This window comes from Mus pahari, chromosome 4 (assembly GCF_900095145.1).
Source record: "Mus pahari chromosome 4, PAHARI_EIJ_v1.1, whole genome shotgun sequence".
Taxonomy (NCBI): Eukaryota; Metazoa; Chordata; class Mammalia; order Rodentia; family Muridae; genus Mus; species Mus pahari.
In genome coordinates this window covers 48230323-48255823 of record NC_034593.1, presented here as the reverse complement: position 1 = coordinate 48255823, position 25501 = coordinate 48230323, and the positions used below count along the sequence as shown (strand labels likewise).

Here is a 25501-nt window from a genome sequence, read left to right as displayed (position 1 = left end):
AACACCTTTAATACAAATTCAAAAGCAGCTTTCTTTACAGTTTCTACTCCCTCTAGATAGATCCTAAATCTCGCTTCCCCTCTTTTAATGGAGTCAGGATGTTTCATTTTTTTTTTTTCTTTTAATAAATCTATAAATGTTTCCAGGTTTGAGGTCAATGAAAAGTGACTGTTTGCCCATGCCTTTTCCATGTCTGCTACAGGTATCTGCATCCATTTAGATGTATAGGGAGTGCTGAGGTAGGGTAATCAGATATATACTAACACATCTGTCCATGCAGGGTGCGAGGTAACAGCATTGGAGGTTGTGGCCTGGAAATAGATCAAACAAGCTCCCTCCCACTCCTGTGGATAAGTGATTACTCATACAGGAGAACCATCGATCTTTCAGGAATCAAACTGGAATCCCTGATGGACCAGGCATGTCATCCCGAGGGATCAGGAAGACTATGTGGGAGAGTGACCAAAGGGAAGCGAGTCCCATTCAAAGGTTTACTTACTGTGCAACAGCTAGTTGCTACTTTGCATGCTAGACAAAGACCTGGCATTGTCAAAGCTTAAAACTCCTAGAAGCTAGAAATAAGGAGAAATTTAGATACACATGATTCAAACAACAGAGAAAAGAAGAAGAAGAAAAAAAACCAGCAGCCACTGCTCTCTTGTGCAGTCTTTAAGGGGTTTACCCCATATACATGAAATCTCTGGGAAGCTGTCACCATAGAACACCATGAGAAGCCTGACCAAGTGGTTCCTTGGGATGAATTATGTAGTCACAGGAAAGGCTGACCTGCTGCCAATCAGGTCACTGTGTGTATCTGGATACTATTAGGTAGCATCCTAAAGAGCAACCTGCCACACTGCAAATACCAATTAGGCCTGTTACTCTTTCATGACAGTCTGCCAAGTAGAACTTCCCTAGTTTCTCAATGAACTTCACTCCTAGCCACAGAAGATGGAAGCATGGGTGTGTCTGCCTTCATCCTTTGCCCCTCCACACTGGATATCTACCACATCTTGCTAATTCTACCACTAACTGAAACCTAGAAGCTATCGTTTACTCTAGGCAACATTTTTCATTAAGAATACCATACTGTCTCATGACCTGCCAGCTTGGTTTTTTAAAAAAAAGCCTAGAGGGGGAGAGGTGGGTCGGTGGATAAGAGTGTTCAACACTGAACATGACTATGTGTGCTTGTAACACCTGCTTACAGGGGTGGATACAAGTGGAATCTAAGAGCTNGCCTGCCTGCCTGCCTGCCTGCCTGCCTGCCTGCCTGCCTGCCTGCCTGCCTGCCTGCCTGCCTGCCTGCCTGCCTGCTTGCCTAGATGAACTAGAAGCTATGGGTTCGATGACAGCCCTGGCCTAAAGCAATAAGGCAGAGAGCAATGGAGAATGACACCGGACATCCTTCTCTGGCCTCTGCATGTGTACACACAGGCATATGTGCCTGCACATTCCCATGCATGTATCACAGACAGATAACATACACCCATGCACAAAATGAAAATAAAAGCTTACAGGCTGAGGCCAGCTAAGACTGGTTAAGAGATGGGCTTATCTGGAAAAGCATAATGTATTAAACATGAAATTCTCACCTAGAAGATTTTGGACACTTGCATGAAGTTCAGGAGTCTGGAACTGGCTGTTGTATGTGACTATCCTCTGATCGCAACTGCCATCCTGGGAATTCAACACTGCCTAGACCACATGGCTTTGCGGAGGGGCTGGAGTTTATAGGCTGAAGAAGACCAGAGAAAGGGTCCTCCACATAGGTGGCCACAGGACAGCCATCATCCCTGATGAAGAAGTTTTAGGTATAGCCTTTGCTGGTGGGACACCAACACCCCTGAAATGAACCCTCACCTGTGCTTTGTAAGGAAGCGTAATGAAATCATTGGCTCCTCAGAACTTTGGGGACCTGTACTCTTGTCTGTGGTTGAGACCTTGGGAGAAATACATGTGCCCATGTCTCCCCCAGGGACGGAATTTTAGCATCAACAGCCTCGAATAAGAAGGCTTCAAGTATGAGTTGGGCAGACTCCTGTTCACACTGCAAGGAAAATGGCGACAGAGTGAGCAATACGCAGACAAATGGCTCCTGGAGTCATGCCCAGTGCGTCTTTTCTCCTGGAATCCCTGGCCATTGCCTCTCTCAGAATCCAGGTGTTGACCCGGAACCCACCCCACCTTTCAAGCAGCATTTCCAGCAGTAGAAGAGGCAAGCCAGGGATGGGGCATCGCTTACAGAACCCAAAACATCTCAACAACTTCTCTTCCAATGGCAAAGCAACTGCACTCATTATCCATGTAAGAGGCATAGAACCTTAGTTGGACACAATCCTTCACACCGTGCACCCCAAATCCACAGTTTGTCATTTTGGCATCTTCAAAGAATTTATAACCAGAAAGAAAGCCAAAGTAATTATTAAGCTTCTCAAAAACTTAATAAAATCAAATTCCTTGCCCACTATTATTAAAAGAGAAAACATTTTATTAAACAAAACAATGGATTACAGGGTAAACCTAGACACTTTAACAATAAAACTTTTGTGTAAGAACATTTCAGTGAAATATAAAACAACCATCCTTCTCTCTCCTTGTTTCTAACAGTTGCTCAAACACCCCGTTAAGGAAAGGACAGAAATGTGTGGGTCCAGCAAGGAAAGTAATGCCCGCCCCCCCACCCCCTCGGCTGCCAGTCTACTCACAAGACTGCAACACACAGTGGCGAGCACATCAATCTACCCACATCGCCAACTGGGCAGGGGCTGTTCCTTATCTCCTGGTTACCTTAGTTTGGATGATGAAGGAAGAAGGGGGCTCTTTCAAATGCCAAATCTAGAAAAGATACCAATAGAAATCAATGACAGAGACAATACCAGGTTGCAGGAGCCATGCGTGGTGGGCCTTCCTGGTCGTATATGTTTATGCCCACATGGGCCTTCTTTGTAGTATGATTTTCACAGTAATGTCACAATTGCTTTTCGGTAGAATGAATGAATGTGTGTGGGGGGGGGGTCACTCAGGCTGCTGCTGCTGCTTGCAGCTCTCTGGCCAGGGAACTCCCAACATGGATGAAGATGCCTAAGAACACAAGGTTCTCACTGTCATCAACTATCTATGTACCTTTGGAAGGTTCTAGAGCATTTATCAGAAACGGGGTCAGCAGCTTTCAAGTATCTTTCTTTGTCTCTTCTTCCTCAACTGAACAACTGTGCCCAGCATGTGGTCTAGGATATGAGCCCCACACATGGACTGTTAATCTGCCCCAGACTGTTGGGAGGGAGAAGTGCACATTAATTGAGTTTAACCCATCCTTACAATGTCACAAATGCATTTCTGCATCATGAAAGTTAATAAAGCTAACTGGCGTCTTCAGGCAACTAAACCTACATGTTATCAAATATTATTTTTTTTCTTAAAAGTAACTACTGTCGTGAGGCTGCCGAGATGGTCCAGCGGGTGGCTGAGAAGCCTGGTGATCTGAGTCTGATGCACAGAATCCACGAAAGATGCTGGCTGAGGCAGCGCGAGAAGTGGCTGGAAGCTCATGGCCCGGAGTGCACTGCAGCAGAGACAAGAGAGAAGCCTCAACAGGGAAGAAGGAAGAAACAGCTCACAAGAGTTGTCCTCTGACTTCCACATGTGCACTGTGGCGAGCACACAGACACACATGTACACAAACATGAACACATACATATTTCAAAAAACAAAACACAATAAAAATAACAAAAATAAATATTTTCTTATGATAACTCTACAACAAAAGACATATAAGGTAAGCACATGTCAGCAACTAAAAATTAAAGTGAAGAGATGCACGTCACTGTATGATGCTGGTCCATCTACCCCAAACACTTCTTCTCTGCTCAGCTCTGATTCCAGACCCCCTGTGAGGTTAATTCTTTGTCTCTAGATCTTGGCTTAGACCGCAAGTACTTCTCCATGGGTCAGCAGTAACTAACTCAACTACATGTCCTCTACCTGCACACTTCAACCCATATCACAGCTGCCTGCTTCTCTGGTTGTATCCCCGACACTTCATGAGTGTGAGCGTAATGTCTGTGGACACGAATTTCCCAGAAATACCAGTAAGCCAGCATCAAAGCATGACAAAGCCCGAATGACAGGCGCATAAAAACCGGTATCTGAACTCTGTCTAGTGGAAAAAGAAGGCTGGGTTTTAATCTAGTGAGGGAACCTACTGATGCCAAGAGACAACAGAGGCTGTTAGGGGTCAGCTGAGAATGAAGATCAAAGAATGGGCTGTCACATCCAAGAAATTCTGGGTAGACACACGGGGGAGAGGAAGAGGTAACTAGATCCAAAAAAAGCCAGTTTCCCCCTAGTCACCCAATACTAGACTAGTCAGGCCACATCTAGACTCATGAGAGCAGACATCCAGACACCGGGTCCGCAGTGTGGAGAATAAGGGACCGGGTTAACTACGGCAATTATCACCATTCAGATAGTGACTTAGAAACCAACTCAGCTCTTGGAGTGCAAGCTCTGAGCTTTGAGACCAGGGCATTAACAGCCGAGTGTAGCTCAGGGCCTTCAGAGGCTAGAGAGGATCCAGTCTCACTCACAGACCCCAGAAGTCTCTTACTCACTTACCAGGCAGTTGGGACTGGTTGGGCGTGCTGGGCAAAGCATGGCATTGCAGTGCTGAGGAATAAAGTTGGACACACTGGGCGCAGTGGGTGGCAAATAAGTGGAAACACTCTGATTTGACCTGGCGGCTGCCTCATGGGGAGAGACAGGTCCAGAAGCGTATCTGACAGACTGGAAGGAATTCAGAGAGACGGTGGTGCTGGGGATGCGAGTCTTATAAAGATCCTCAATAGAGGTCTCGGAAACAGAGCCTGGCTGACCTGTAACAAGAAGGAAAACAGGTATCTGTGAGCACTGTGCACTCCTCTGTGGCTCTGACTACCGTATTGGAAATACTGGCTCTCTATCTCATTTCCTCATATTGACACAGCTACTGCACTTAACCCCTGGTGGATAACCCAGTGCCTGTTCCTGTAACAGCTCAATACAAACACTGAACGTTGGCATTCGTGTATCTTGAGAGATTTCAGAGGACAGGCAGGTGTGTGTGTGTGTGTGTGTGTGTGTGTGTGTGTGTGAGAGAGAGAGAGAGAGAGAGAGAGAGAGAGAGAGAGAGAGAGAGAGAGAGATTGGCTACCATCATAACCAAACTGACCATCTGTTCCGGTTAGTTTTATGTTAACACAACACAAACTGGAGTCATCTGGGAAAAAGGACTCACAATAAAGAAAATTCTTCCCAAAGACTAGCAAGTCGACAGTACATTTTCTTATTGATGTGGGCAGGCCAGCCCTGGGCTGGCAGTCCTGGGATTAGAAGGAAGCAAGAAGAAAAAGCCAGGAAGCAGCACTCTTCCATGGCCTCTAACTCGGTGCTGGTCTCCAAGCTCCTGCTCCAACAGCCCTACAATGCAAGCTGTCCAATGAAACAAACCCTTCCCTCCCCAAGATGAGTTTTCGGTGTTTTACCATAGCAGTAGAACCCCTAACTCCACTCCTCTAAAGCAAGAAAGAACGTGAGAGAAACAAAACAAAACAAAGACACACAGACCAAATACATTAAGCTACAAAGAAAACTTGGCTTATTTTTTTCTTACAAGTAAAGTAGGTTAGACCAACACACAGTTATATTTTAGTTCTACAAAGTAGCTAGAATTCAAAGATTTGTAAAACATGTAATGCTTTAAATGTAGTCTCCAGGGCTAGAGCACTGGCTCAGTGTTAAGAACACATCCCACTGTTGTAGAGGACTGAGCTAGGTTTCCAGCACACACAACAGGCAGCTCACAACTCCAACTCCAGTTCCAAATGACTCAACACCCTCTTCTGGCCTCCACAGGTACTGCATATACATGGTACATATGCATACAAGCAGGGAAACACTCTCACACATAAAATAAATATTTTTTTAAAGTTAAGAGATAAAAACGGGATGACCAATCTAGAGGGAAAAATTATATACAGTCCTAGCATAACTGTGTCTTTCCCAGAGTGGGATCTCTGGGTGACGTGATTTCACAAAACTTTGAAGTACAGAAAATCCTGAACATGCTGTCATCAACACTGTTTTTACAGAACATAAACAGTATTAAGAGGCACTGAGCATGGCCCCACCTTAATTTGACTTAATTTGGATCACTTTAATCATCCCATGTCACACTGAGCCACAGGCACTCTGAATAGCTTAACTGGATTCTTTTTTGTTTTTTTCTAGTCTCCTCCAATCTCCCAGGTGATGAAGAGAAAGGCCTAAATAGACCACAGAAGTGTCCTGCATTTATTTCCCTAACTTCGGGACCAAGGGGGGCTGTGCTCTAAGTTGGCCCCTTCTCTTCTGACTTTGGACACAACCATAGAAGTATCATTTGTCCCAGAACTCCCTAATCCCCTAAGACATGCATGCCATGCCTCTATGCATGGCATGGGGCATCTATTGTGCTCTTAAACACACGGAGCAGTGCAGTTTGTTTTTGTGATCCTGTCTGCCACTGAGTTTCATACAAAGGACTGCATCTCTCTCACCTCTCCCTGCACTGCCATCTGAGGCAGGGATGCCAAGCTGGGAACCAGAAGACAGTTTTGCAATTAGTTGGGGGAGTGATAGCCAAGGATATTCCCAGCACAGGGGGCAGGGGATGCCATGACAACACAATTCTTAGGAGGAAGGAATCAGAAAGAGTCACAAAAGACAAGAGTCACAAAAGACAGGAGACTTCCTGTCACTCAGCACCAGCCACTGGATTAGAAGGTCTGCATTTTACTGGCTACTCCATGGGGAGAGTTGCCTTCAGGAACACTAAAAGTCATGTACTGGACCTGGATTCTTTTCCTCTGGCTTGGTTCATTCCCACCATTACTTCCATAACTACGTGGGAATGTCAAAGATTGCCAAAAATATAACAGAAGGGCCTCTGGAAGGAGGGTTGCATGTGTCCACATGGGTATTTGCAGTACATGTATCTCTTGACCTCCACTGCTCTAGTGTGGTTGCTCTATTAAAACTATAGCAATGAATAAAGCGGGAGAGGAAACTCCCTGCCTTCATGGAGCTGGCACTGTAATGGAAGAAGACAGCCAATAACAAAGCACACACGTCAAGAGCACAGGTGGTGAGTACCCTGAAGACAAAGCTAAGTGGGAAAGTGGGCTAAGAGTGGGCTGTACTGTGTCTACACACAGGAAAGAGTGCCTTTAACTAGGTGGTTCAGATGGACTCAAAGTAGAGCCTCTAAATAAAGACTGAAAGAAGTAACTAAACTAGCATTCTAAATGCTCAGCACACAGTCAGCACTGACACAGTCAGCACTGATACAGTGAGCATAGTCAGTCCTCTGTGTCACTGAGCTGGGGATGAACTAACTATGGAGTCAAAGGTTTTTGTTCTCTGTTTTAAAATCAACTACAGCGAGGCTATACAAAACAAGGACAACCTTTGTTCTTTAAACAATGTAATGTAACAACCATTTGTGTACATTTACATTGTATATCAGGTACCATCCAACCCACAACAGACTTCAAATAAGCAGCAGTATATTCCCAAGTTATATGCAGATGATATTCCATTTTATAGAATGAACTTGAGACTCTGAAGATCTGGTATCTGCAGAGGGACTTGGAACCAACCCTACATAGATGCAAGTCCTACTGTGTAAATCCTGCTCTGATTCCTGGTCCCCTGCTTTGTGATGTCCTACTGTGTGAATGGTGCCATGCTTGTCTCTGCCATTGACTAAATCATCTAGCATTAGGAGTTAAGCGGTTCCTTCCTGGGGTCTCTCTGTCAGAAATTCTGCCACAGTGACACAAAAGGAACTAAAAGACTCAATTTAAGTACTTCAAGATGGTGAAGCCAGGACTCGCTGGGCGATGTTTCAACTCTACTTGACCATGAAATGAATCGGGACTCAGGGGGGCCAGGGGCTGCAGAGTCATTCTTCACATGCTCTGTGAGCTACAGTGTTAGGCACTGCTCACCTCTCACTGCTCCCTCCAAAGCTCCTCCTGCAGCAGTCATGGAGTACACGTTCAGGCCCCGATCAGCCAGGAGCTGAATCTCTTGCACAGGTGAGAAAGCGCTGCTCAGCATGCCATCTTCCCTGGGAAGACAAGAAAGATTCACTTCGAACATCCCTCCTGGATGTCAATACCTGGATTGTCTACAACAGTGCTGGATTCAAAGGCTTTTCTGAATTGTGTTTTAAATGATTTGTTTATATGTATGAGTGTTTGTCTGCATGTACATCAGTGTACCACACCTATGCAGTCCCTACAGAGACCAGAAGAAGCCATCAGGTCCTATGGAACTTGAGTTACAGTTGGTTGTAAGTTGTCATGAAGGTGCTAGGTACTGAACCCAGGTCCTCTGCAAGAACAGTAAGTGCTCATAACTCCTGAGCCATCTCTCCATGGTCTTTAAAGCCTTTCTATTAGTCAAGATCTAAAAAAAACCCTGACAAGTCTCAGCTACAGATTATTTAAATATAACATAGTGGTACTTGGGACCTTTGAGGATCCTTCAAAGGTTGTTTTTGTTTCTCTTTGCTTGCATAGACTTATAAGACTTGAGTGAGGAAGCCATTCTTTGGCATGTCACATTTTGTACCTGTGAGTTTCAGGACTGCGTACTAACTAGTTCTAAATGCTCCATAGCCCTTAACCCCTGTAGAGGATTATAGAATCCATTCTGACCCTGCTAGACATGCAGAGTCACTGAGATGGAGTCAAAAGACCCCATTTTAAGGTTCTCAGGGCTAACAGGGTGTGTGTCATAGGATGGAAGCCCACAGCCCTGGGGATACGGGATGTCTTCATCACAGTAATAAGATGATCAGAATTGGCAGTGGGAGACAGTCGTGAATCCCTAACAAATATGTATGTCTTCAGTTCCTGTCCATCATCCAGCATGAACAAGGAGGGAAAACAACACACAGACTGTGAGTTCACATGCTCTTGCCATACCTCTGTGATGTGGCTGAGAATGGAAGGAACAGCTCGATGGGCATCTGTCTCTTAGAAAACCTTTTATTGCTCTGAATGGCTTCTGTAATCTAAACAAGTACAAAGACACATCTGTAAAACAGACCTACAGACCCACACGTGGATGTGCAGTTACAGAAACACCTGTAAAACAGACCTACAGACACACACGTGGATGTGCAGTTACAGGAACAAAAATAAAAACTGCTGCATGAATACGACTTGAGAAACTGAGTACCTGGGCCATTACGGCTTGAGAGAGAGACTCCCGGACCTGCTTCACATAATCAACTGTGGCCTCAATAACTGAAGCCACATCGCTCTTCCTCCCCTTGACGTATGGCAGTAGAGTGCGCAGCTGCTCACAGCAAAACTTGATGCGTTCTCTGTTCAAACAATTGTGTAAAAATAACGAAGCATTACCTCCTCTTTGTTTATCAGAAGGAACAATTCTTTTTTCCTGGGATTTTGTGGAAATAGACTGTCTCTTATCTTCATCTGACCCCTGTTTAAGAGGAAAGCCATGTTCCCATAGGCCAAGAGCCATCACAGCTCCTGACATCACAACCCCCAGGGTCGCCGCTCAAAGGGACAACTGCCAAAGTACAGAGTCTGTGCCATGCCAGCCCCAGCTCCCTCGACCAGGCCCACTGCTGTGGTGCCCAGACAGTACAAGCACACCCCTCAAAGCCCATGAAGATCTGCAGACACTCTGCCCTCAGGAAAGAATCTCATGATATAGAGACACCATTTTTTAAATTCACAGTAGAAGCTTAGTGGGCCAGGAAGAGTCAGGATAAATAAATCATTTGTGTGTGTCTTGTAACCCTTGAGTTTCACGGATCATGCTGTGGTCCGAGGAGGGGAAAGCAAGAAGATAGTTTTCCTAAGCAGATGAACAAGGCAATGTCCAGGCTAGCATCCAAAGGGCACTAAATCTCGAGTGCGTCTCAGGAGAGACACGTGGAAAATGTAGATCTACTTGACTCAAAATCGATTCAAGCCCTTGGCATTTTCCCCTTAGCACTTGTTTTGTTCAGTTACAGCCTTGACATGGGCAGGGTGACAATCACTATCTAGAATCTTAGGAAAGTCCCTAAGTTTCTCTTAATTTCAGACTAGAAGAAAAACAGACTAAAAATATATATCATTTGGCATATATCAGGGTAGAAAATAAGCGGTAGTTTTACTGGGCTTCAGGGTCTTTGGGATTCTGCAGAGTTGTCTCAAGAACTATTCTAGGGGAGAAGCAGTGGGGAGCCAACAGCTGGACACTTGGAAGGCTTTGAATGTTTCACACAGAAAAACTTCACTTACAAAAGAGTCTAAGATAAAACACACAGCAGAGTCTGTGGGCAGAGCAGTCTCAGATGAATATGAGAAGTTGCCTAATAGTGAATTATGGCAAGTCAGATCTTCAGAATTTCATTGGCAGTGGGAATAACATGTTAGAAGCAAGAATGAAATACAAAAGGGCTGAAAGCAAAAACATTAAGCCATTGTTATCTATAGCTGACTCAGCTGTTGACAATAATTTTCCCCTTTTCTATAGTTCTGCTAGATAGATGTATGCCACTTTCACAATGAAAAATGCCGTTATACATCGTTCGGTGTGCATTAAGAAAACTTCTGAATACGCAGGGAACTTAAGGGAACTGCAGGTGAATATTTCTATTCCCACCACTTAGAATCATCACTGCTCTCCCACCAGGCTGCGGCAGTGGCACCTACTCAGCTCTTTAGTCCCTCACAGTGACCAAATGCTGGATGGGTGGCGCATGTTCAGTGGTCACATTCACTAGTTTCATCCAGACTGTTAGCAGTGTGAGAGTTATGGGATCTGTGGAAGTGGTTTCTCTGTGTGAAGAAATATCCCAGCGATCACAGGTTCCACGGGCACTCACCGTCTCAGCTTTTCTTTGCTTGAGTGAAGAAAAGAAGCCTGCTTGTTTTTGTCTAGACTGGACAACGGGGCCTGTAATCCAAGTCCAGTGTCATTCTTCAGCACTTCAGAGCTACAAGCAAGTGAGAATCATGTCACGTAAAGAGAAAAATTGCCAGGCAACTTTCTGTCAATTGCAAGCAGTAATTCACTAATCAGCCAGAGAATGTCTCCTGCCTCATATAAAAGGGGAGAATACACTAAATCATTGTACCTGACACATTTCCTTCAGATTTCAAAATATCATAAATCCGATGATTAAAATTCTAAAATGCACCGATTAAATACAAATATAATCAGGACTAAGACAATCTTGTCTTATCATGGCTATTCTAAATTCCAAGCAGTCACTGGCAACACAGTTTTTTTTAACTTCATGGTGTTATAAAAGCATCACATCAGCAGTTCATTTCCCCCTCCAGCTGTATTTGATAATTACCTATCCTGGTTGATGCTTAGACAACCTGCTATAAAGCAGACTGAGTAAGATGGCTCCTGCCCAACTGTGAACTAACTTTAAGTGTTTACCCTTTAAAAGTTAAAGCTCATGGGGCTAGAGAAATGGCTCAGTGATTGACAGCACTGGATGGACCTAGATTCAATTTCCATCACCCATGTGGTGGTTCATAACCATCTGTAACTTCCTTTCCAAGGTATCTGATGCTCTCTTCTGGCATCCGAGGGCATAATATGTCTGTGGTACATAGATATATGTGCAGCAAGACACACCCAAATGAATGAAATACATTTTTAAAAGTTAAGGTCCATTACAGAGAAAAGAACAGAGTGACTTTACATGTTCTTTTCCCGCTTGATCAGCAAAGGTTTCTCTCCTTTTGAATTTTTTCATTTAATGGATGTTGTTCTGACTTTAGTATCTAGAACAGTGGTTCTAGACCTGTGGGCCTCTGCCCCTCTGACAATCCTCTACCTCCAAAAATATTTACATTACATTCATAACCATAGCGAAATTAATTACGAACAACAAAAAATAATTTTATGGTTAGGGTAAACTGCGACATGAGGAACTGTATTAATGGCATTAGGAAGGTTGAGATCTAGAACTTTATGGCTTGAACTATTTTATTAATTTTTATTTTATGGGTATATATGCAATACATGTGTGTCTGGACCCTAGGGATGCCAAAAGAGGGAACAGGACCCCTGCAACTAGAGTCACAGACAGGGTGACTGGGTGTGGAGAACTGAACCTGATTCCTCTAGAAGAGTGGCCAATGCTCTTAACTGCTGAGCCATCTCTACAGGCCCCTTTTGTACTGTTTTATATATATTTTAAATTTTTTGAAAAATAATTCTGTGTGTGTGTGTGTATATGGGGTGGGGGAGGGAGGGAGGGAGAGGGAGAGGGAGAGGGAGAGGGAGAGAGAGAGAGAGAGAAATAGATAGATCTTGGTGTCTTTGCTCAGGTGCTATTCCCCAGTGTCTCTCACTGGTCACCCAGTGAGCTAGGCTGGCTGACGCCTCGAGGAACCTCCTCCTGTCTTCACCTCCCCAGTGCTGGGATTCTAAGCCTCATGCCTTAAAGCTTTTGTATCTGAGTTCTGGGTCTGAAGCTCATGTCCTTGCTTGTAGACAAGTACTTTATTACTTCCTAGCCCTGTAGTTCTGTGTTCTTTCTCCAAAAGGGCAAAATTTGACTGAAAATTTTACTTTATGAGGGAGAATAAAGAAAACTTCAATGTTAGTAGACACTGAGAATGCTTTCAGGTAGCGTATGAAAATCACGAAACCTCACAATACCCTTTCCTACCTCATATGCCCGATAAGGGGCCATCTTTCCAAAAAGCTCTTTGAAGCTCAGCTGCTAAATAAGATTCACAAAGCTTTTGCTAACCATGTGCCACTTAAGTGAGGTCATCTTTGGTTTGCCACAGAACTGGCTGCCAAGCCCCTCCCTTGTTCTTCTACACAGCAGAGCTACATTCTACTCATTCTACAAGTGCCCGACTCAGAATTTTCACCATCATCAGCACGTGTCCATCCCCGTGCTCTAAGCTCTATTGCAAACGTCCTTGGTGTAAAAAGAGACAGAGCAGCCACACAAAGCTGATTTTTATCAAACATGCAAAGCTAACAAAGGAAGAGTCTGGCCCAAGGTCAACTGCCCATAGGAGAACAAGCAAGACACACACACAGAGATAGAGACAGACAGAGAGGGGGGGAGAGAAGGGAGAGAGGGGAAGAGGGGGAGAGGGGGAGAGGGAGAGGGAGAGGGAGGGGGAGAGAGAGAGAGAGATTGCCCTACGAAACAAAACAAAGTGCTTCCTTCATGGGATATCTGAGACTAGTTGAAGTTTTGAGTTTCTGAGTTCAAAACACAATGGGGACAAGACTAGGTAAGGCTGTGCTTGTGCAAATATCAGAGTTTTGAATGTGTTTGAAAAAGAGGGAATCTGCTGTTATTTATTTGAACATCAGTGCACTTTCTGATAATGAGCTGAATCATCTTGTGAGGTGTACTCATGGTCTGCACTCTAGACTCTGAACCAGAAGACTGTGTCACCTGTCTTCCCGGGAAGAGCCCGTCTCTCCGCAGCGTGCTCAGCACTTGGGCTGGTCTCCTGTTATTAAGTTCTCTGCAGTATCTTTTAATAAAATGTACACGGTAACATAAGTGACATGGAAACGTTGAAAAAAAAATTTTTAAAAACTAACCAAAGAAACATATCTGTAGAAAAATGCCCTCCGAGTTCACTGCGGGACGCCTGGAAGTACAGCCGGCCTTCTGGAGGCAACTCAGTGTTTTCCGTATCTATTGAAAGTTTGGAAAGAGGCTCATTTTAAACATAAAATCACTGCCAATTATTTTTACAAAGCAGGGTTTTAAAAATAGAAAGCAAGTGACAGGTTTCAGTCCATGAAGCGTTAAACCACTAAGATTAGAAAGTTTCATTGAAAGGCTGCACACACTGCACCCCGGGACATCTTCTTACCAGTAAGAACCTTATAACCAAGTGACATATTTTATAAAGCGTCTCCAACTGAGTTTATGTATCACCTTCCTATTTATAAGTAAATGTCAAGCAACTGCACTGTCAAGTTATGGCCTCAGAGCCATAAAAAATCTGCAGCTGTTAGTCCCTGGACCAAAGATAAATCAACTGGAGAATGGTTGGGATCCATCAAAGGTGCGGGACAGGCGATGGGCAGCTGCTGTTGACTGAAGACCAGAGAAGAGATTGCAGAGGGGTCCTGACCACACGCTTAGTCAGACCCAGGAAGAACTCTGAAGCCACAGTGGGTAGGGGTTGGGGAAGACTGCATGGTGAGAGAAGGGGCTACAAAGAAAGCACACTCCTCTGAGTGTTGAAAACTAGCACTGTAAAGAGGCAGGCACAAGGACCCTACAATGTAAACATGTATCTAACAGTCCTCAGTAGGTTTCATGAAAATGTGAAATTTACATTTTGAAAAGGTTTCTCTCTTTATAGAAATATAATGGTGAATGTGGGGGGTGGGGGGGTATGTGTGTATTTGCAGTGTGTCTAGTTGATAAGCATATATAATGTAAAAATAGCACAGTCAAATTAGTGTGTTCATCACCTTCCACAATTACTTTCTTGTGCATGTGCCGAAAACACTTAAATGGTTGGTGTCTCAGTAAGTCACAAGTAGCCATACAGTATTGTCAATACAGCCATCAAACTTTATCTTAGGTCTCCAGATTTTACTCGTATGACATAGCAAAAACTCTCGCCTCGTTGCCCAGTGTTCTCCATATGATACCGACTTAATCCTGAAGGATTTCCCGGCTAGTATCCCAGCCTCTATCAAGCAAAAATAACTATCGAACCACATGAATTCCAGGTTGGGAGGCTGCCTACTGCCCCTTTAGGATGGGCTAATTTAATTAGTGTTTAAATGTTGCAATGCACACAATCCAATAGGATTACAAAGGAGAGATCTAATTGAGGCATTGTCATTAATGCTTTGTATCTAAAACTATGAAAGCGAAAGAGTGGCCCTTTATGTAATGCATAATGCGCTACTTTTGGGATAGCTCTGTAATGAGGCAGCCTGATCTGTAATGAGGTGGCCTGATCAATCCTATTTTAAAGACAAAGATCTGATGGTAGCTTGGTTACCAAATGAAAAGACACATAGTAACAATCCCAAACAAAAACAAACACAAGCAGAACCCTCATCACACGGCTATCATGCCACTAACTCATTTGAAATGTCTGAACATTTCAGCTTCTCTTGCAAATAAAAACAAAAGATCTTTCCTCTATTTACACATATTTTCTGGCTATGATTAAATATACACCCTTATAAAATACATAGCAAATTGTTAATTCACAATAAAAGGCTTAAGTGGGAGATTAGAGATATGCAAACTTGGTTTATAGAATGCTAATGAGCATTTTAAACCTTTATAAATGCATTTTTAACTCACCCGTATTTGTGAAATATGTTTTCCAGTAGTGTATCACTGTGTTCACTTTTTCCAGGGTCAGCGGCTCATTGAAACTAATGTCAGCTCCATATTCTGAAATATAGCCTACAGACACCACGTTAACACAAACCTGGTAATTTCCATTTGAGAATGAAGCACATGTCATAGCAGGCAGTCACATACATACCTCTAAGTCTGTCAGGCATTACAAAAGCAAACAGCAAATGTGTGTTTTTCTTCTTGCCAGATCTGAGGGGAAAGTGTTACAATGAAGCAAAATAATCACTCAAAAAGATCAGACTCAAGACCTTAACTTACTAGAAACTAAATTATAGATGCCTTTAACTTTGAGAATTTAAAATGATGCAAAATATTTAAAACTCAGCATCTCAAATCAGTGAGGACGTGATGGACTATTCTTTCTTAACTAAAGAAGATAACCTAAACTGTATCCACGTTTTCAAACTCCTCATTAGCTTGGAAAGGCTTGAGGAACCGAGGACATTTCAAGGCCACTATAGGAGTAAAATCAGCAAAAGCTGGATTGGGGAACTTTACATAAAACCCCCTTAAAACAAATACCTCTGTGTGTGTTTGAAAAAGATATACATGTATAATTTAAGACCAAAACAAACAAACAAACAAAAAAACAAACAAAAAAAACCCTCCCACCTCCAAAAAAGCCCAAATAATACAAGGAAGAGAAAGTAGAATTTTGAATTTTTGTCAAGATTTTTTAGAATCATAAGCAGGAATCACTCAACTCTGACTAGATATTTCAACATTAAAGAAGTGATACACCTGGAAAATGTTCAACATCCTTAGTCATCAGGGAAGTGCAAATCAAAACAACCCTGAGATTCCATCTCACACCAGTCAGAATGGTTAAGATTAAAAATTCAGGTGACAGCAGATGCTGGCAAGGTTGTGGAGAAAGAGGAACACTCCTCCATTGCTGGTGGGATTGCAAGCTTGTACAACCACTCTGGAAATCAGTCTGGCGGTTCCTCAGAAAATTGGACATAGTACTACCAGAGGACCCAGCAATACCTCTTCTGAGCATATACCCAGAAGATCTTCCAACTGGTAATAAGGACACTTGCTCCACTATGTTCATAGCAGCCTTATTTATAATAGCCAGAAGCTGGAAAGAACCCAGATGTCCCTCAATAGAGGAATGGATACAGAAACTGTGGTACATTTACACAATGGAGTACTACTCAGCTATTAAAAACAATGAATTTATGAAATTCTTAGGCAAATGGATGTATCTGGAGGATATCATCCTTAGTGAGGTAACCCAATCACAAAAGAAGTCACTAGATATGCACTCACTGATAAGTGGATATTAGCCCAGAAACTTAGAATACCCAAGATACATCTTGCAAAACACAAGAAAACCAAGAAGGATGACCATCGTGTGGATACTTCATTCCTCCTTAGAATAAGGAACAAAATACTCATGAAGATATAGGTGCAGAGACAAAATTTAGAGCTAAGATGAAAGGATGGACTATCCAGAGAATACCCCATCCTGGAATCCATCCCATCATCAGCCACCAAACCCAGATACTAATGCACATGCCAGCAAGATTCTGCTGAAGGGACCCTGATATAGTGGCCTCTTGTGAGGCTATGCCAGTGCCTGGCAAACACAGAAGTGGATGCTCACAGTCAGCTATTGGATGGAACACAGGTCCCCCAATGGAGGAGCTAGAGAAAGTACACAAGGAGCTGAAGGGGGCTGCAACCCTGTAGGTGCAACAACAATATGAACTAACCAGTATCCCCTGAGCTTGTGTCTCTAGCTGCATATGTAGCAGAAGATGGTCTAATCGGCCATCATTGGGAAGAGAGGCCCCTTGGTCTTGTAAACTTTATATGACCCAGCACAGGGGAAGGCCAGGGCCAAGTAGTGGGAGTGGGTGGGTAGAGGAGCAGGGGCGGGGGGGGGGGTATAGGGAACTTTCGGGATAGCATTTGAAATATAAATAAAGAAAATAATAATAATAATAAACAAAAAAAAGAATTGAAATGCTCACTTGTTTTAGTATCCACCAGAACTCTTAATAAACTCTGAAAAGAGGAGCCATTGTAATGACAGTTATTTAAAAAGCATACCTATGGGACTAATATCAGCATTATACACCAAATAATTTTCTATGATCAATCAACCCCTCTGATGTCACTCCTGCCTATTCCTGTTCAGACTGACATGCTAATTCTTACAATGGCATGTCAAATCAGCCAGAGAACTGACTGCACTATGAAATGTCTACCCATGAAGATATGCTTTATCTTAAAACTCACAGTGGACTAATCTGATGTCAAGTATATCAATATATTGTATATCAATCAAGTATATTATTATATTATATCTTATGTACTTAATATATCAATATATCTTATATATTTAAGAAATAGGTTTTATTTTTATTTTTTTAAGAAATAGGTTTTAAAAGCAATTTTAAAGACAATGTTAAGATTTGGAAATTTTTACCTAATTAACTTGGCGGCCTCCTGCTCCTCTGCAGTTAGGGTGGAAGACACCTTCAAGAAAATTATGTCAAATGAGTTAGCAGCCAAAAGCAAGGCTACCTTCTTCACGTTGCTAATGGTCAGGGTGATCTGCGCAGTGCTAGTAAAGAATTTCTGCATAGAGCCAGCCAGGAAGTATCTTGTGGCATCTCCAACCAGCAAAAGATTTACTCTGCCCTAAAAGAGAAGGAAGAAAGTAGAGGTCACATGTAACTACCAAACAAGAGTGACAACTCAAGGAGCAGGGAAGTCGACCCTAAGCCCTCAAGGGCAGGAAGCTCTTCACTGCCTCCATGACCAGGCCTGGGCTTGGGTCTGAACATCCTGTACTTTGCTCAGGATCCTGCCAACTAAGGCCATTATAGTGTGGTCTCCCTAAAAACTTCTTTCTTATTCCATTAACAGGTAAGGTGGTTGTGGTTGTTGTTGTTGTTGTTATTATTATTATTATTTCCAGCATTTTAGAGACAGGATTTCTTTGTGTACCCATGGCTGTTCTGGAACTCGATCTGTAGATCAGGCTAGTCTTGAACTTCTGAGATCTGCCTACCTCTGCCTGCTGAGTGCTGGGTCTAAAGGCATGAGCCACCACCCAGCAACAGGTCACGTTCTTTTGATCCAGCTTCCTAATCAGACTTTTCTCCTGGAAAATGTATTTTGTGAGAAAGGCAGATCAGCGAGTCACACATTATTGATTTTGGTTAAAAGCACATTCCAGAGAACAAGTTTTTTTTAAAAAAAATCTAAATTTGGTGCTGGAGTAATGCTTCAGTAGCTAAAAGCTCTGCCCACCCTGACAAAGTACCCAGATTTGTTCTCTGCACCCCTGTGGTAGCTTAAAGCTGTTGTCTATCTCCACAAGAGATATGGTGCCCTCTTCTGGCCTCAAAGGCACCAGGCACATATAAGATGCACAAGCATCATGCAGGCAAAATACTTAGACAAAAACATTTCATAATGCTTAAGGCGAGATTATGGTTGTGCGTTGGGACTTGGTCATAACAAACCTTGGTCACATGCAAACCATGGGTTGCAGTGAGACCCTTGTCTCTCTATATACAAGGCCGCACTTCTGCTGGGATTTAAGACTTTGATTTTTTTTGGGTATTTATAATTAATATTTACACATAATGATTTTTGTTGTCATTTCTTTGGTCTGTACTGTTCCTTGTCGCTTGTATTTGCTCCTTCTTGGGATCTACTTTATTGAATTTCGGTGCAGGCTCAGGAGATTCTTTTTGCCTGAAAATACTGTCACAGAGTTCTGACAGGTCAGCTCTAGCTGATTTAGGTCAAAAACACTGTCTCTGAATTTTGAAGATGATGGTCCATCACCTTGTGATATTCAGAGTGGTAGTTGAAGGCACCAAGCAACTTTGCTTTCTTTGGGTGATTTTGTGTTTGATTTTTTTTTTTTTTTTATCTTCTGTGTCTGAGTATAAACACTTGTTACCTGTTCTGGAAACAGATAATATTTCTTCAATCACAGATCACTTTCTCCTCTCTGTTGTCTTTCCCTCTTTGGTAATCTTTTGTGAAATGCTAGAAACCCAGGTAGATTCCTTCTCTCCACATCTCTGTAACAGAATAGTCTTCCCAGATTCTTTGTCTTTGGTCCTTTAAAAGACTGAATGTAATACAAATTGTGAATTTTTAAGGTTTTATTTTTAAATAACCTGTTATTTTAGGATGTAATCACTTCTCTGAATATATAGATTCAGATTTTACTTGTGTCTCTGTGTGTGTGTGTGCATGCATGTATATCTATGTGTGGAGGTCACAGGACAACTCTGAATGTTATTTTTCAGGTATTGTCCACCTTGAGTTTTGGGGTCACTTTTTTATTGAGCTTGGAATTTTTTAAGTATGATAGGGTGGCTGGTCAGGAATCCCCAAATCTCCACTTCGACAGAGCTAGAACTGCATGAACACACAGTCGTGCCTGCTGTGTTAACATAGGACTGCCCGTGTGTGCACATGCCTGCATTCGATGGATAAAAGTCTGTATGGGATCTCTTCCACTGCTGTTCTCCATCTCCTTTTTTGAGGCATAGTCTCTCACTGACCCAGAGCTCACATATTTGACTAAACTGGCTGACCAGTGAGTTTCAGGGGCTCCCTGTCTCTGCCTTCCCAGTTCAGGGGAGTAGGAGGGTTGCAGACATGCCCATGCGTGGTCTTTATGTAGATGGACTTAAATCCTCGTGCTTACACATAAGCACTTTATCAACCATGCTATCTCCTCAGCCTTGCAAATTAGGAGTCAAACATTTGTTTGTATTTTCTTTTGTCCTAGCCTTTCCAGCTTGCTATTTTAAAAGCACCAAAGCAAGGCTGCTTGTGAACCAAATTTATTTCTAGCCACTCTGAAGACTGGAAAGTCCAAGATTAAGGTGTTGGCAGGCCCAGCATCGAATGAAGGTCTGATTTCTGGTTCAGAGAAGGCCATGTCTAGTGTGCTTACACATGGTACAAGGGCTGACGCATCCACCGTGGGCCTCTTTTTCAGGAACACTAATCTTATTCCTAATGGCGATGTACCTTTGTGACCTAATCACCTTGGAACAGCTCCACCTTGTCACTTCAACACATTGGGATGTGAATTTCATAATAAAGCAGTTCATACTGTGTGTGACTGGTGCAGCTCTCTATGCCTAAAAAAACGTACAAAACAAGGACTGAGTGGCTGTGAATATGATTTGGGTCCACTGTGAGAGAGCAGGAAATTGGCAAAAAGGCTGAAGAGCAGAGCCCAGTGCTGCAGGTGTGCCTGTTCCTGGCCACACAGAGGGCTGGCAGTTCCCCACACTGGGAACCTAGGTCCCACATGCAGCTCATTTTCCGCAGAGAACAGTTCACAGGCATATCCTGGGACTAAAGCATCCTTGCTCCAGGTGTTTTGCATGCAGCTACTTCCACAGCAGGTGATCGGCCTCTTCACAGGTGTGGACCTGTCCCCCCCTCTGCTTCCCCTCAGCTTCTCTTCTCTGCCTGTGTCAGAGCTGTAGCCTTCCTCTGAGTGGACATGTGATCTGTCGCTTGTGTAGATTTTAAGTCTGACTGCAGAATTTTTAGGTTAGGAAAGAAACTGCTGTGTTGCCATCAAGATTCTGTCAAGAACCATGCATTGCATTCTATAGCAGAGTCTCCTTAGGTTTTCATGTAGGATGGCCCCTCCCTTTCTTATTCTGTGATATTTACTTGCTGGAGGCTTCATTATTTCGTAAGTGCCTTCTGCTGTGTAGTTTGGAACAGAGGAGGTGGAGAACGCGCTTATGCTCAATTCACAGGCAGGAGCCACTCCCTCACCCACCAACATCAGAAAAGATAAAAAAAAATGCCCACTCATTAATGTGTGGGGGTTTTTGGTTGGTTGGTTGGTTTGGTTTTTGTTTTTTTGCAATCTAAAATCAGCCTACTTCACCAAACATACTTCTATTTTCCTCAAATACACTAATATTTTCAAAACGCACCATAGCCTTTTCCTTTAAAAATCATTCATTCATTCATTATTTGAGACAACACCCTTGGTATGTTACCCAGGCTGGCTTTAAAGATGCTATCCTCCTGTCTCAGCTTTCTGGAAACTGCAGTGACATAGGTAGAACACCAAGGCCCTTCTGATCTCTTTGACTTCCTCTGAAAATCACAACATAGGTCCAGTTGCATTTCAGATGCAACTCATTAGTGTCTGTTGTCCAACGATACTGTAATTGCATGAGTAATTCCATTCCAGAACCTTCCTGAAACCCCTAAAGCCAAGATGCTGTAACAATCAGTAATAAGTGGCTGTGAGAGCAGCTACATGAGGGCTATAGTTTTGTTGTTGTTTTTAAATAATGGATTTAGTTGAAGCAACTACCAATGTCCCAATATAATCTACATGATACAGATAAGGTAACCCTAAATGATATGAATGTTTCTGTTGAGTATGTATATGGTAATGTGTTTATGTGGTACGTATATAATATCTGTATGTGGTGTGTGTGTTGGGTGTGAGTGTTTATGTGGTGTGTGTGTGAGTGGTATGTGTAGGTAGTATGTGTGTATATAAGATGTATGTGTATGTGATGGGTTGTGGGTGCATCTTCCTTAGTTACTCTTCACCTTGTATTTTGAGGCAAACCCTCTCACTGAACTTGGGTTTACCCACTGGACTAGACTGGCACCCACTGGCTAGCCGACAAGCCCCAGGGATATCCCTGTCTCAGTCGCCTCCCCCCCAGTTCTGGGGTTACAAACGGATGCTGCTGCATCAGCTTTTATGTGGGTACTAGGTGCCAAACTCAGGCTCTCATGCTCGAGCTGCAAGCACTTTACCAACTAAGCTGCCTGCCCACCTCTCCAGCCCCCTAATTTTTCTTTTATTTTGATATGGTTGAGTTTTCTCTCACTGGGCCATTTGCGAATAAAACAATGTGGTAAGAATAATGACATTAAAAGTAGGTATAAACCAGTGGTCTGGGGAGGGGCTGATTTGTAAACCTTTCCATTCGGACGTTCTATTCTCTTAGTCTTCTCAGACATCTTTCCACTTTGTGTTCTGGCTTAATTGTGCTTGATAATTACTGTCACCACAGGTAAGGTCTACTGGGCAGTGGCAGTGAACACAGGTGAAGGGTCAGCCAGGATCCCCACACTTAGGGCATGTAGCCTGGGGTACAGGGCTTAAAATCGTTCGAATTCAGAACAGTGTGTGAGCCTTGGTTCCCAGCCCACCCCAACAGTCTGATGTGGAGCCAAGGGAGCAAAGGCTTCCAGGCAGGGACCAGCATCTGCCTCTTGGTTCCATCCAGGTATCACTGCTGGCTCTATGTAAGGGACATGACCTGCATCTGAAGGGAAAACCCACAGTGCATGATAGACACCTCTATATTTTCTTAAATACCAAACCTGAGCACAACACAGAGAGAGAGAGAAAGAGAGAGAGAGAGAGAGAGAGAGAGAGAGAGAGAGAGAGAGAGAGAAGGAATTACAGGAAGGATGCACTCAGGCTGGGCAGTGGAGACAGCTCTAGGTAGCTCTGTCCTCTGCACATCCTGAATCCCAGGGCTCTGAGAAGGGCAGAGAACAGAGACGTGGTTACCTATTTGAACCTTTTTCTAGGTGGCACCTGGTGCTCTAACTACATGAGTTCCCTCCCAGGCTCCACTCTGAGCATCCCCAGTTTTGTGCAGAAGAGTCAAGAGCTAGAACTGTAAGGGGCAGAGACAAAGGGAAGGGCTGAGGAGTTGGGGAGGGAACGAAGACAGGGGTTGGGAGAGCGGCAGCATGGGAAGCCACGCTCTGTGCAGGAGTCTAGTGTTTGCCGAGTGGTATGTGCCAAGGCACGCAGTACAAAACAGAACTGTTCCCAAAAGATCTGAGCTTCTTTCCCTGACCGAGGAGATCAGAGCCACAACTTACTTGGGGTGTCAGCAGTCACACAGACTAGAACACGAAGGATGCCAGTCAAGTCCACTATCCAGTCTTGTAAATTTAGTAAATAAAGTATACGCAACATAAATCTGAATATTTACTTAGTATCTTGTTGATGGCCTAACGTCTGAACACAGGCAATAAATAAGGCCTGCCAGTAATAAAAGAAAAAAACCTAGCATATTCTCGTTTGCAAAATTGCATTTTAACAGGTCTACGATTTCTACCTAATTTCATTTGCCTGCAACTTTCTTTCTGTATGAATTGCTTAGTGCACTTAAACATACATATTCATTGGGAAATTTAAAAAAAAAAATGAAGTGAAAATGAAATCTCATGCTCTCTTGGGATATGCCCCATTAATACCCTGCCACACATCCTTTAGTTATGGGCAGTTTTATAAGGTCGCACCACAGCCAGTGTCCTTATCTACTCTGTCTCGTTTCTGACCTCACAACCAGGGCACTGCAGTCTCTACGATTGTGAGGCACTAGATTTCCATCTGCAATCGGTGGCGGTCTAAACCCTTAATTAGTAACAGCAGGTGCTGAAGTACTTAGAACAAATCACTCCTTGGTTTTAGTGAGTTGTTATTTATGTCACTCTTATCACCGAGAGCAGCGCTGACAATCAGCAGGAGCAGCGGCTGCCTAGGCCTGAGCTCTCGGAGGGCAATCCCTGGTCTCCCAGTTCCCCAGAAAGCCAGGGTTTTAACTCTATCTGGAGAGACGGAGCAAGCTGCTGTTTTTGCAGAGGATCGCAAAATTCAGCAGGGGCTCCACACTACGTAGTGTCAGGATCCACTTATCTGTGTTCTAGACAGGCAGGGATTTTATTCAGAATTCCATTTTGGGTAGCCTTGCTTCGTCCCGCACTATTCAAGTCCCTTGCCTTAGAGCTTTCGCGCATGCACAAATCTCTCGCCTAGAATCCTCAAAAACCCGTTAAATGACCTACAGAAATAATTCGGTTTTCAGATGCTTGTTCTTAAGGGGTCAGAAGACTAAGCGGACAAAGGCTCCTGGGGAATTTTCACAACTCATCTAGGTACGAGTGTCCCTTCGTGTTGTCCAAAAAGATCTGGGAACAACAGATACCTCCGCTGTCTTTGCTTTTCCGGAGTGACTAATGGCCCGCTATGCTTCTCTAGCCAGGCCATCCATTTTCCAGCTCTGTTTTGCTTTGTCTTAAAAGCTGGGCCTCACACCAGAGCCCAAACCAGGCCTGGAATTCGCCGCAACCCTTTCGGCCATAAAAATGTGGGCGTCGTGGGCAAAAGTCATCCGGCCTGGGGTTCACTTTCCTTTTTTTTTTTTTTTAATCTAGTACAGTTACCCTGTGGGTGACCAGGGTCTGGTCGAGGTGCGTTGCTGGGACCTCTGTCTGCCGGGGGCGGACACCACCCTGTACACTGGCAAGCAGGCTTTGTTTGAGCAAGGCCACTTCGGGTCGCCATCTTCGCGAGGCTTACAGTCCAGGGACAGGGAAGCCGGAAATAAACGCAGATGAATGCGCGTTCCGTTCCTGAAGCCCAAACCTTCCCCCCCCCCCCCCGTAGCAAAGCTCAACTCCGGGTCTCCCACTTCCAAGACCCTCCCGCGGGATTCTGTTCCCGAGCTCCAGGGTCAGGGATTCGAAGGCTGGCCCTGTGGCCTGCTTGCGGGAGGTGGACATCCCCACTCTGGAGCACGCGGCCCCAGGCCCTTGATGGAGCCTGTCCTGGGTGAGCCCTTGCAGGGCTGGGCCTGCAGCTCTAGGTGCGGGTGATGCTCACAACCGCCTCCCGCCAGGTCCTACCTGCCCCGGCCTCCGGCCTAGCTCCCCAGTGCTGATCTGGTCGGCCATGGCGTCCATCTACTGCTCTTGCAGCTTCTTGGCGGGCTGTGAGGGGGCGGAGCAAGAGGCAGGGAGCGCCCCCCGGGGACTGTGGGAGCCCTGGGCAGAGTGACGTGGACACCCCGGGCACGCCACTCAAGCCTCGGGCTGGCCTGCAAGGCTCGACTACGCATGGGCAGAGAGAGGGTGTGCTGTGATGCCTGGGGAGGGCCAGCAGTTTTGCTTTCTCCAGATGCGTGCGTAAAAATACTCCTGTCTGACGCCCGTGCGTGTGTATGGACAGCGCTCTTATGGCGGTTTCTTTAACTCAGGATTATTTTT

General features: G+C 44.1%; 1 protein-coding gene across 1 annotated transcript; it reads right to left on the bottom strand.

Moving 5' to 3' along the window:
- Positions 1–2468: 2468 nt before the first annotated feature.
- On the bottom strand, positions 2469–25217 carry Sohlh2 (spermatogenesis and oogenesis specific basic helix-loop-helix 2). The gene is made up of 11 exons (XM_021196555.1): positions 25142–25217; positions 17889–18103; positions 15576–15637; positions 15389–15493; positions 13648–13744; positions 10934–11044; positions 9268–9415; positions 9012–9100; positions 8028–8149; positions 4618–4874; positions 2469–3565 (listed from the first exon to the last, which is right to left on the bottom strand). Exons 1-11 carry the CDS (start codon positions 25196–25198, stop codon positions 3419–3421), a joined length of 1410 nt encoding a protein of 469 aa, XP_021052214.1. The 5' UTR covers positions 25199–25217; the 3' UTR covers positions 2469–3418.
- Between the last annotated feature and the right edge of the window lie 284 nt (positions 25218–25501).

Coding starts and splice junctions, on each gene's coding strand:
- Sohlh2 (XM_021196555.1), bottom strand. CDS start 25,198: ATGGACGCCATGGCCGACCAGATCAGCACTGGGGAGCTAGGCCGGAGG. Junction 9,101..9,267: donor CTCAAGCCGTAATGGCCCAG/GTACTCAGTTTC, acceptor GTACTTGTTTAG/ATTACAGAAGCCATTCAGAG. Junction 3,566..4,617: donor CAACCAGTCCCAACTGCCTG/GTAAGTGAGTAA, acceptor TCTCTGCTGCAG/TGCACTCCGGGCCATGAGCT.